A 13,556-nucleotide genomic window follows, 5' to 3' on the forward strand; every position below is an offset into this window, starting at 1 on the left:
AACTTGAAATGGAACATTCTTCTCTGTCACCTGGGAATTTTAACTTCTTACAGGCAACTTCAGCCTTATTTTGCTTAAGGAGCAAAATAATCCTTTGCAAGTCACAAATGCCTGAAGAGGAAAAAAAAAAAAAGAGAAAAAAAAAAAGAGAAAAAAAAATCTTTCAAGGGGCTTATTGTTTGTGAAGACCAAACTAAAATATATTACTTATTTATTTTTATGGCCAGATAAATACTATACGTAATGGTGTGGCAGTATAACAAGACATTAAAGTGAGAGCTCAAACTCCTATAAACTTCAGCATAAAATTTCAAAACTGTCTTCAAGAAGGTTCTTCCACTGCAACCAAGTGCTAATTTGAGAAAGAACAGGGGTTTGTACTGCTTTTTCATTTTTTAAAATGTTTTTTAAAAAGTGACTAAATGGCAATTATTTATAGCTTAGTAAATGAGGGCAGTTTGTAACAGAGTTGTGACTCGTGTGACTAAACAGCTTTTGCATTTGGCATCATTAACTGTGCCACAGAAACATGTTGTTCCATTAACATGACCAACCACAATGTGTTTAAGTAACATGAATATGGAAAAGCAGGTTTCAGAAATCATGACAATTATGGGCAGATAATTCTCTCTGTTAACCATGATGCAATTACAAAAGGAGAAAACTTACAGTGTAAATTACCTGCCCCTAAACCAAACCCACTCCCCCCCTAAAGGGCAAAAAACCCAAAACCCAAGAGGTTACAAAATATGTAGGGATGAAAAATGCCATATTCCTGGGCTGAATATCTTACCAGTTTGATAAGGACTGATGAAAACCAGAAATGCACTCATGATCTCAACGTATTTAGGTTGAGGAGGTTTGTAGATTTATGTACTCCTCCCTTCATTAACAATTAAGTAACGAGCATGCAGAAAATCAAAGGGAAAGGGACATACGAAAAAAGTCTAGAATTCAATTTTTGTTTCAGAACTTTTCTAACTTCTTCTGAATATAAAAGTTTAGACAAATGATGAAATATTCAATTTTTTTAACAGTTGGGGAAATGACATGACACTATTTGTACACAAAGAACTTTGAGGCATTTTGTTTTTAATTTGCATACAATTCTCAGAGTGAATTCCACATGAAGAAGGGTGAGATACAACAGAGCTCATTCATCATTTCACAAGTTAACAGAACAAAGTAAACATCTGTCCTTCTTATTAATTAGCATCTACCCCTTACTCCAACTTGTCACTTCCTGCTGCAAGTTCCCATGCCAAAGAAATGGATGGGCTAGTTCCAAACTCCACAGATGTTCACATGTGAACTTCAGCAATACTGCAAATTGTAACAGCAAGAAAAAAGTTGAAAGACTTTGGATGACCTTATATTCTCTTAATGGTTCACAAATGAAGACCCAAAATTCTGAGTAAAAAAATACTTCAGTTGTCCAGCTCAGCTATTCACCTGACTGTGGTTCCTCTATGGAGCACCCAGCTAAGGAAAAAATACTTTCTGTCATGTAAGAGGGGGCACTAAATCAGAAACAGAGAAGTCTCAAAATAGCTGTACTAAAATGGACTTCCCAAACACTTTTCTCTGGAGCACAAGTTGAACATGCTCTTACCTTCTACATACTGATAAAGTTTTCTAGCTATATAATTTCCATACATAGCTGCATTTGACAAGGTTTTTTTTGGCTTATATCAAACTGGCAAATACCATCCTGACCGAAGTATATTCCATCAGTATTATCCCTACAAAAAAATAGTGGCATGGTGTTAAAGACAGCATCATCTTTCTTCATGCTTTAATGAGATCAAATAACAGTTAAAGGTAGGTTGAAAGGGAAGTAGTAGCAAATCTGTCTTGCAGATCTTTCTGAAAGAGATCAGAAAGTGAAGCTATCCAGGTAAGAAAAGGAAAGGCATAAGCTGCAAAGGAGTTGAATCTACCAACAGCAGCAGAAAATCCCCATCACTAGAGCAGACTTTATTTAGGTCTTACAGCAATAAATACCAGTTTAGCCTTCTGCCCAAAGACTTACAGAAAGCCCTTTTCTTAGTGTAGGATTCCAGACTGTGACACTGTTCACAGTGAGTTGAACAAAACCCCAAATTATGTTGAAGTGGCAAATGATTCATTAACTCAGAATTGCACATCTCTGATAGGACAGGGTTTGCATTTGCACACAAGCCTACACATCACAGCACATCTGTCAATGCCAGTGATTCCATTTGGGATACACCAGTTTTTTTTCCTCATGATGACTGTGGATCTTCCAGCAACTCTACTGAATCTGAAATATGTCAGTTTCAGAGAAGAGACAATAAAAACCTTTTTACACTTCAATATTTATTCATTCTTTAGCAGATTTTTGCTATATATTTAGTACTAGTGTAACAAAATTCCTGATAATTCTGTCTCATGCAGGTAACTTAAATGAGGAGTTAGCACTATCTAAACTGATGAACCTACCATTAGGGGGTTACTGGGGAGTCTACAAGACAGGTATTTTCTGCAGCAAGGACAACGAGGTGGGTATGCACAGAACACAAGTCAGGCTCAGCTGAACGTACCTGGCTGGATCTAAGGACAGCACAGCCTTCAGAAGGACTGGAAGGGCAACATCCTTTGACCTAAACAGACTTGCCATTATTGTTAGGAGGGCTTGAGTGGAGTTGGAGACATGTTGGAAACTACTGTTAGAAAAGATGGTGTTTCTGTAGTTATTCAAATAGTTTAGCTTTTGCTACTTAAAGTTGCTGTGATTTGTGTTCTCTTTTTGACATAGTAAAATATGTTACTCTACCCAAATTGCTATTGTTCAGGTCACAACAGAGATACTGAGAGCATACTGTACCTTTCTGCACAAAGATTGCTGATAGACTGCTGCTATTCCTTCTCTGCAATTCCTTGGTGAATACTTTTTCATCAATAGCAACTATGAGAACAAACTCTCTAGAGTCCAAATTTTTAAAAAATATATTACAGGAAAAATTGTAAATCTACTTGTAAATCACTTACTCTTTTCTCCTACAATTCCCACAGGTTTCAAAACATAATAATTATAAATGTAATTATTAAAATAATAACAAGAGTTGTGATAGTCTTTTGTTGTACTGGGCATTTCCCTTTTTTAACTGAGATACATTCTAACAGAAATACCACAGTACGAACCAGATAATTTCAATTAAAAAACAAAATGCAAACTATTCAGTCCAATGTTAGAGCATGTGTATGTGTGTATAATACTGTAAAAGTAGTCACACATTAGAGGTATATAATTGAAACAGCATTTTCTTTCATGAACCTGCTATTATTGAGGCAGTGACAAGGTTTCCATTTCTTTGTTTTTTGAGCTCTTTAAAGAATGGCTATTGCCACATTATGTAAACCTAAATACTGTACAAGCAGAAGCTTGTTGGTATCAGGTAAGGAATAATACTAGTAGTGCAAACAGCTGCAGAGACAATTCCTCCAGTTTTGGGGTGAACCAGCTATATAACACTGAAAGAGGATAGGCTTCTTCTTCAAACCCACACTCATGCGTGTTTCTCCACTCAGCTATACATCCTTCTCCACCTTGGTCTTCTTTTTACAAGGGTACTTGGGGGACAACCACCAGCTCATGTGATATTTATCATATGAAAGACTTCTTGACTCTCTTCCTACTTAATATTATCAATGTTTTAGAACAAGTCAAGGAATGATAAATACCTCAAGCATCAGGAAAGTGACAATAATACTGACTTAGTATCTTTAGTAAAAAGTGAAACATTCTCTCCTGAGATACAAATCAAGGGAGGAACAGGAATGATGAACCTAACACTGTACCATTATTTGATCATCATGCACCTCAGCTGAGCAGGTGGGAAAGAACAAGTATTTATTGCCCTCTGCTCATCCAAAGCTATGACAGGCAGTTTATTTAGCTAAGTGCTTGGCATATCAGTATGCTGTCAGAGCAGTTCTCAATGTGCTGTCCCCCTTTAGCTTATTTCTTTCAAAGAAAAAAAGAGAAAAAAAATAAAACAAAATAATAAAAAGGAAGAAAAATCTCAGCAGGTTAACAGTTAACCCTCATCTTCTCTCAGCTCTGTGGGTAGAAATTTGTATTGCTGTTGGCGGATCTGAGCCAGTTTTTTCCTTGCCTCTTCCAGCTCTCTCTCCTTCTTCAGCATTTCTTCTTGGGCTGCAATAATCTAGAAAACAGAAGCAGCAAGGAATACTGTCTGTAAAATAATATTTCTTTCCCTATGACACCACAGTCACAGCTGGCCCATGTGAGCATTCTCCAGAGAAGCACCTAATTTCAATGACTTCATCAGGAATTGCTCAAATTTTTCCAGATACCAGGATTAGGCCATCAAGAAAAGTATTGTATTTCCTCTCGAAAAGAAAAAAAAAGAATCTACCACCATAGTTTTACCATGCTTTCATGATGAATTTTACAGTTCTGCATTCTCCCAACATTCAGCTGGGTGAGGTTTTAGAACATGTAGAATAAGCACCATGTCTTAACATAATGTCTGAGTGACAGTAAAATTGAACATTGCTCACTGCAGGTATCCACAGTATTTTCCTGCATCTCAGAATGTCAAAGAAAAAAATGACAGCAGTAGACACATGCAAAAATAATAAAGTCCAGTATCTTTTAAGTAGCAAGTACAGTATATGATGTACTTCATTCATTATAAGGAATCTAGAAGTTGGTACCTCAGAGCCTTGAAATCTACTCTTAAATACTGTTATTATTTCCCAGTAATTATTATGGTCACAGTAACAAAACTGTTGTTTTTATCTCTCATTCTCTATTTCTTTGCTTAAATACATGCAAAATCATTGTTTCATTAAGATTGGGAACATTTAAAGTACATAAGAGAATTCTGAAAAGATCCATTCATTTAATCAGAACAAAAAAGCTGTTGCACAATGGTAACTGCTATTACAGCAAATGCTCAGTGGAGAAGTGCAGCTACCACATAGGACATCACTGTGCTCTTATGTCAGATGTTCCTTTATAATGGGGCATCAAGGAATTGATCCTGAATTTCTCAATAGATTTGTCCAGCCCTGCAATGCAGCAGGTGGACATTGTAACACCTCTCATTTCTGTGCTGGTTTTTCCCTGCTGTATTTCTGGAGTGATTGTACCAACCTGAGCAATGCCACCCACAAACTTTGTTTTGACCACAACGTCATCATCCTCTGCTTTTCCAAATGCTGCTTTTTGGGCTGCCCTGACAAGATTGTCTGATGCACGCTTCACAGCATTTCCTGCAGCCTTTGAGAAAGAGGAAAAGACATAACTAACATGGATTTGTCTGAACATCAAAACAAACATCTCTGCTTGACTGCACAGGAAAGGTATGGGGTTTTTTCCCCGCAGTGAAAAGCAAACTAATTTTTGAAAACCAGTGGTACAGAGGGAACAAAATTCCTTTGTTTAAGAAGCTGAAAGTTGGAGAAGTCACAAATGAGATTTTTTTTCCCCCTACAGTTGGAAATAAGGCAGTGGATGAAATTACAGGTTATATTATCCTGATCAGACTATTTTTTTGGGAGAAGAACAGAAACTAAAAACCAGTGCATAAATATATTATAAAACAATTAAGTTTTTAAATTAATGGACTTTATTCAGGGTAAGTTAGCAACTTACACAGCCATAGTTTTCTCACATTTAAACTTTTATTTCCTAAAAATTCTCAGATTTCTAAAGAGAAACAGTCAAACATTTGTAATACATCTTTTGTTGTCTGAGCTGGATGCTGCCAGCAGCCCAACACTGCCTGCTCCCACATGGTAGGGACACACTGGCACTGGGAAGGGAAGCCACAGCTTCCAACCTTCCATCCTTCCTAGGAAGGACAGCTCTGAGCCTGTCCCCCTGCCTTTGCCCAGTCCTACCCCATATTTCCAGCTGCATCTCACTTTCAAGTCTTCCTCACTGAGACGTCCCAAAGAGAAATGATTTGAAATTTGCTCTAAGTCTGGAGCTCATCCAGAAAGAGCAGAAACATTTCCAGTTGCTTCGTTAAGTTTTGGAAGATTCTGTAACAGTGCAGTCCAAATTTACATTCATGGGAAATGCAGTTCAAATTGGGGTATGAAGGAAAAATCCAAGACACTCGAAGTCCAGAATCCAACCTATTGATTAAAGCTATGTAAAACATTTCTGCTGGGGGCAAAGCCAGCTGAAAAGTCTCAGTAGTAGTTTTGGCATGTCCTCCAGTAAAAAATTTAGTAGACATCAACTCATTGTTTTTGCTATGATAAAGGACATGCTTTCCAAGTGCAAACTGCTCTTCCTTTCATTATTCATTCTGGGACTAAAATGAAACTTGGTAAAATGGCAAAGTTCAATTTCAGTCCATGCTTGGGCTTGTTTCCCTTTCACATTCCCTTCCAATTTCTCACATTTGATGTCTACTTAATATTTGCCCACAAGGACCGAGAACCCCAAATTTCCTGTCAGAGCTGAGAAAAGTCTCTAGTAGTTGATTTTTTCCTATTTCTATTGCTTGTTCTGCATTTAAAATTCCTTTGGACCCATCTTGGCACTTAGATATTACAGAACAAATTGCTGTATTCCAGTTACTGCCACCTGCCCCACACCCCTTTGGCAATGTCAATCTACATGGATTCACTATAAAGCACTAAAACCATCTCAGCCCTGTACCTGCCCTAAGACACACCACTGTTTTCTTTAGAAACAGATTTTCCACACATTCTTTTTTTTTTCCTTCTAAATATTTAAACCATTTTTCTATTTTGAAAATAATTATGACATCAGTTTCTCATGCTCAAAGATATTTAGTCATATGTATTTCTGTTGAATTTGATTCTTCCTAGCCATACATGAACTGTTGCACTGAGTGTCCATGAGTAGCAGCTGTACAGGTGCAAGAGAAAGGTAATTTTCACTGTTCACCAAAGGTGGTATAAAAAAAGCAGCTGAAATAGTTGTATGTTCCAGACTGAGCCTGCAGGGCATGATGCCAGAGAAGGCTAGTCATTTAAAAAATTATCATCCTCAAAACTTCTAGAGATTTTAGATTTTACCCATCCAAATACAATGTTAATTCAGCGGCAGTTCAGAGAAGCTCAATATGAAATAGATGTGTAACATAAAAGGGAACCAGTTTTATGTAAAGAAGCTCACTCAGACTTCACTTGAGATGTTGCATTAGATTCTCCTCTTATTTTTTCTAACAATGATTGTCCATTTTAGCAATGCTCTATCTACAAGTGCTGTCTCTTGACTCCTAGAAACAAAGGAAGTCTGACCACAATCTGGGCTAGCACTTAGGGAAATACTTTGTTGAACACATGCATAATCCCGGAGTGCTGAAACAGTATTTACACAGCACTACCATGGGGTTTCAGTAATTAAACACAAGTACCTGTAGCCTCCTCATGGCTTCAGAGTCATGATCAGCCTTCACTTTGCAAGCCACAAGCAACTGTGCTGTAGAAGCTGCAACTTGTTTGGCCGATGAGATGAGTTTCTCCTCACTGGCATGGCCTTGGACCGAGGCATTTGCTGCTTCACAGAGATTGCTGGTTGCAGCTGCCACCATTCGGGCCTAGAAGGCAGTAAAAAAAAAAGTCACTGTGTGTTCTCACAGGATATTATTTCTTCAGAGAATGTGCCAGTTTTCTCAAGAGAAGTAGTTACTCACAGCAGATATAAGTCCCTGAGACCACTGTCCATCATCAGCTGCATTTGCAGGGATTGCTCCAACCTGAAAAAACAATTCAGAGATGGCTTACAAGAAAACAGAAAATACAATTGCTCTGTCTCAGACAAGCAGTAATCCATGAAAAAAAGGAAACACCTGTACCTGTGAATCTGCCCAGCACATTCAAGAGCAGAAAACTCAACTGGAAGTCAGTTGTCAGAGTAACTGTGCTTTCAGCACACATCTGCCTGCTCAGGAAGTGTCCAACTTACTATACTGCTTCAGCTGACCCATTCTTGGAACACACACAAGTAATTACCAGAATAACCAGTACTTAGGAGACTACTGGTGGTTGAAACCACAGCTGAAGCAGCAGTTCCTTAAGTCCCAGGCTTTAAAATAACTAACTTCTCTCTCCATAGTACATTTGAATTTACATTATTCTTTCATCTCTTCTCATTTGAGCACTGTGGGAAGGTACAGATCAGAAAGCTTCACAGGGAAGGCCCCAAAGTGCCTTCATGCCTAATAATGGCACTTAAGGAGAGCAGCCCACTTTTCTGCATGGCTTTTCCACTGAAGTGTTCATGGCATCAGCAGTACCAGCAACAATTTGGAGACAGTTTTCTTCCCATATTGGATGAAAGCAATGAAGCTAAACTCTGTAGTTGGTTGCCAGACCCACATCCCCAGCTGCATGGATTTGGGTGGTTTTCAGAGAGAAGCTGAAAAATGTGAAATGTAAACATGGTCCAGAAACTTGTGTTTTAAAAGAAATGGAAAGAGGCATTCGAGAATAATGAGAATTCCAAGGAATTAAATCAAATCATTAAGTGCAGCATCAACATAAACAGATATGTTCTCTCATAGCTGTGGTGACACTTACGTAACTAAAAAAAAAAAAAAAAATCAGTTATACCAAAAAAAACCAAACCACTAGGTCCCTAAAGTATTTAGGTTTTAAGTTTTTCTTGCCTCATCATCCCTGAACAGATATTTTTAAGCAGATCACAGATGAAGTGCTTGTTGGTTCTGTTAGAAACAAAAGCACAAGGTCTCCAGAACCCAGGCTGAAGCAGACAGCATAGCCTGAAGGTGGGATCCATGATAGAGCCTGCTCTGAGTTAACAATCAGGTGAAAATGGAAACCATAGCTATACAACAACAATGGTCCTATAATAAATTGTTCTCACAGGCAACATACCTGGTTGATGTTTAGATCTTTGAGAGTATACCAACTGTGAAAAACAGTGATGGATATGAAATGATTTACAAAATCCCAGTTCTGATCACACCAAAAGGATGCCACGTGTTGTAAAGACTCCTTCCATTGATTGTAACAATAACTACAAGCACAGCCACTTAAATGTCCTGAATTGACATGCAGGCCTGTGTTTCCATTGAATCACAAGACACTGAGGGCACAATTACTGAGGCCTTCTGCTGTTCTGGTCCAGAGCAGTATTGGACATGGTGACATTTGGCTTTGGATCCCCAAACTATTGTGTGGGACTATACATTGCCAGGTTGAATCACAGATCTTCATGAAGTGAAGAACCCCCACAGCAAAACTCCCCACAACTGAATAACTTGAAGAGCCAAGCACTTGATTACACTTGGGAGGTTTAAATAAATCTAACTGTGGGATTTTTTTAAACAGGTCTGGGCCATGTATTGTGATGAGCAGTGAACAATTTTCATTTTCATTAATCATTCCAAAGCTCCTTTCCTACTGTTTTTAACAGAACCTTTAGGACTATATTCATTTTTGATGCTTTTCCCCACTACTGTTGCTACATGTCCTGTTTACCCACCTTTCCCTGAGCCACCAGTTCCCTCTGGGCTGCTGAAGCTGACTTCACAAGGGCACTGGTAGCAGCTGCAATGGATTTAGCTGCTTCCAGGATCTGTTCTTCAAAATCCAGAGTTTCATCTGCTTGCTATAACCAAGAAAAAACAATGTTACACATTCACCTGAAAGCAATAATACTTTCCAGACTGAGGACAGATACAAAGACAAGAAGATTCTGGAACACATCAGTAAAGTCAGTAAGATCTCTAGCATCATTTTCTGCAAAGGAGTTTTGTGTGGACTAAAGCTGGGAGTCAACATAAAGTATTAGAGTTTGCCCTTGTGCCTGCTCACACTGGAACAGCATCACCCAAGATACTTAAACAAAGCCATCAACTTCATAATGCACTACCTCCACTAGAGCTACTCTAAACTACATTCAGAAAAGTGCAGGTCTGAAAAGAAATTCATGTTTTTCCTATCAAGATTATCTCTCTAGTGCCATCATAGTGACTTCCACGATTGCTAAACTAGGGAAAGCATTTTCTGAATACTTAAAAGACTTAAGGCATTGAAAAAGAACAATGATAAATAATGTCTCATTCACCTGTAGTAAGGAATGAGAGCAAGTAAGAGCATAGATTTAACAGTTTTTGGTAAGAGCTTTCATTGCACAGAAAGCAGCTTTGTACAGCAGTGATCTTGGAGATAGGAAGTTCCAAAGGTCTGTCTGGAACACTTCAGTCATCCAAGTATGTCTTTGAACAAGCGTGCGCAAAAACCTCCTAATGAGGTTTCTTACTATTTAAAATGCAAATTTATTGTTCTATAAAAACTTTCTTGACTTTAAAATAATTTAAACAAATATTGAAAACATTTGTCCATCTAAGCATGCTTACTAGCTTTTGAACAGTTAACAAAAGAGATGGAGATGAACAGTTATTGTTATTTTAAACAGAACCAGGCCTGGGCCTTGTATTCTGGTCGTTTTTTATATAAAACATTTCAACAGAATGCATTTTGTTTGTGATCCAATCACAAGCCTACTGGGATCCAAGGCTGTATGACAAGGAGGGCTAGTGGCTACAGTATCAGGAAATGCTATTTTGTGAGAGAAAAGGCTTTTGTAATACAGGTTTATTCTAACTACAACCACAATGTTCTCGTGTCACACACAGAAACACCAGCCAGGTGGGCCATGAGTTAAAAAATCGGGCACTCATTTGCAAATCTAAGCACACCGATCTAAATTTAAGTCAGGTTTAGTTCTCCTGTTACTGCAGTTTGATGAAATAGTAAATTAATAAAATAATAAAGGCTAATGATAAGTAATTACAAAATGACCCATCAAGCAGCACTCAGTCCTACAGCACTTCACATAACTGTTACATAACTAAAAGTCCAGGAAATGAAACAATAGCATCCACAGACACCAGAAAAACTGAATCATCTGAAAATCAAAACTGATGAGTGGATAAAGAAGTTTGGCACTTGAAAGTTTTTATTTTTTTTTTTAAGAAAAGCCACCTAATCCACAGAAAAATATTTATCTTGCCTTGCTATTGGGCTGTTCCCATCAACTAAAGTATGTCTTTGTAATAAAGGAAATTGCTTTGGAAAGTGAGCAGGTCATGTTCTACATACAATTTTGGCAGTGCTTGCAATGCCACATCATGACCATTGTTATAGCAAAGTACTATCACATTGGCCCTCTACAGACCTTAAGTCTTATTTATGAAACTCTTACTTCAATCATGACATTGCCAGAGTGATTAAATGGAATCCAGTAGAGTTTATCAGAATTACTGTCCTTATTAAAACAGGGGCATTATTGACTTTGATTTGACTAAACACAAACAGAAATATCAACAAAAATGCCACTGAACAGTAAATTGAGGAGACAGTGCACTTTTAAAAGACAAACATCAGGCTCACTACAAAGTCTTTAGAATGGAATAACCTTAAAATGTTGATTATAACATTGAAAAGAAAAGTAAAAAGATATGGTTTTGTAGTATATTTTAACCATTTTTCTATAGCATCTTCATTATTAGGGGTAGCATAAATAAAGTCAGAGTTAATAGGAAAACAAATAAGCCCCCAATCTCATTGTAGAAATTACAGAAGAAAAACCATTTTATTTTCAAGCACCTCTAATCTTCTACTTTATAATGAGCAAACCAATAGGAGTAGTTACTGCACTGAGCCATGGAAAGCACAATAAGCATTTCAGTGAAAGCCAGTTCTTGGCACAGCTGCTGCTCCCTGTCACAAAGAGCCCTACACAACTTAGAAGTCTCCCCAAGAGCAACTCTACTGATAAAGGAGCACTCCATGTATGTATTTTATACCAGATTAGATTAGGAGTCTACAGGAAGTCTTCTAAACCTGCTTGTGAGTGACTCTACTCCTTCATATTGCCTTCTACTACGTTAAAACCCCCGGAGACAGGGCAGGACACTGTAGGAATATGTTTGATATATAGTTGGATTAAATAACAACCTAATATATCAAACATATCACACAGAGTCCTGCAGAAAAAGGCATCCAGGTTTGATTCATCTTGGGTTAAAAAAACAAAGGACCAACTGCTGAAAGCTACCAGCAGGGAACTCTTACTGACTACAAGACCCCTGTGTCTGGAGGCAGAGGCCTGCACACAAGCATGAAGAGCAGACAGAACAGGGTAGGGACACCAATGCTCTCTCCTGTTGTACCTCATCTACCATAACTTTTTACTTAAAAGTGGGTTTTGCCCAGTATTAACATGAAGATTTTACTAGACAAAATAGTTTTCTTCTTCAGAAAATGACTAGTTTTGGGGGTTGTTATTTTATGGGAAGTAGCATATTTGCGTAACAGAAGGAATGTGTGTCTGCACTGCAATACAACTGACTCTCCAAATGGAAAACAGAAAAAATAAGAGTCCACATTCAGGAAAAATAATTGTACTTAAAGGAAACATGACAGCCAACTCCTGCTTATGAAACCATAAAGATCTCATTGCTTCTCAGATAATTTCCCATCTTGAACACTGCAAGGAGAATACTGAACAGGTTTTGTGTTACAGACAGTAGTTACAACAGCTGCTCAGGAGAGTCCTCAAAGTTCTTCCAAGATATGAGCTCAGAAGACATACAGACATTTACAGGGTGTCAGTGGGGCTGTGGACTAGTGGACTAAGATTTTGGGAGCACATTCACCTACAGCCAAACAACTAGGATTTAAAGCAAACAAAATAAGCATTGTACAATAAAGCATGGACAGCATTTAGCAGGACTGTGTCTCCTTAGAAATTGTCCTCTGGGATAAGATGATTCCCAGTAGCAGAAAATGAAGATGTTTCATGCTATTTGTGTCAGTTTAAGACATCAAGGGGGGTATGATAGGTGCAAAAATATGAAGAGGAAACAAGGAAAAGAAGATATTTAAAAAATATATCCAAAAGTCTAAAAAAATAAAATTGTGGGACAAATGAGAAGAAACCCTACCTTCAGCTATTTGGGAATTTTTTAGAGGTAAAAGACAAACTGGAACACAAAGATCAAAATTTCAAGCTGAAATCAAATTACTCCCATTCCCTGCACTAACAAAAAAACTTAAACCAAAAAATAGAGAATCAGCCACCAGGCAGTAGTGATGAAGATGATGGATTTCCTGCAGGTAGGCATTCTAAAATTACCAATTGAGGACTCCTCTGCAAGGATGATTGCTGCTAACCAAAGCAGGATATTATCTAGATAGTCTGTTCCATCAAAGAAAATAACTCCTCCTCCTGCATTTCACAGACTGAGCACAAGACAAAGCAACTCCTCCCTAGTCTAAATATTCCTACTGCAACACTGTGTGTGTTATCAAAGATGGGCATCAGGAAGACAGAGCCTGTTCACCACAGGAAATCCTGCTCTGGGAGGATACAGGCTACAAGTCTGCAGTAGAAAAAGTGCTATTTGAGCCACTCTGTGATCTTCCTAGTAGCTTTTGATGTGGATTATAATCCCTATTGTGAAAGAGATTAAACATCTGAAAAGGATGCAAAGGCTGCTGAAATCCCAAATCAAACAAACAGTTGGATATGAATTTTAGTTTCAGAA

General features: G+C 37.9%; 1 protein-coding gene across 2 annotated transcripts in view; it reads right to left on the reverse strand.

Annotated features, from left to right (window-relative positions):
- Positions 1–1,086: 1,086 nt before the first annotated feature.
- TLN2 (talin 2) overlaps positions 1,087–13,556 on the reverse strand; it is a 139,849-nt gene continuing 127,379 nt past the window's right edge. For both annotated transcript variants that reach the window (XM_084213475.1, XM_084213474.1), the window contains 5 exons: positions 9,485–9,610; positions 7,671–7,733; positions 7,392–7,574; positions 5,147–5,272; positions 1,087–4,190 (listed from right to left, as the gene is read on the reverse strand). In XM_084213475.1, coding sequence (XP_084069601.1) covers positions 4,062–4,190; positions 5,147–5,272; positions 7,392–7,574; positions 7,671–7,733; positions 9,485–9,610 — 627 coding nt within the window. In that variant the 3' untranslated portion in view covers positions 1,087–4,061. The remainder of the gene's footprint in view (positions 4,191–5,146; positions 5,273–7,391; positions 7,575–7,670; positions 7,734–9,484; positions 9,611–13,556) is intronic.

This window comes from Fringilla coelebs, assembly GCF_963513975.1.
Source record: "Fringilla coelebs genome assembly, chromosome: 12".
In the NCBI taxonomy this organism is placed as follows: domain Eukaryota; kingdom Metazoa; phylum Chordata; class Aves; order Passeriformes; family Fringillidae; genus Fringilla; species Fringilla coelebs.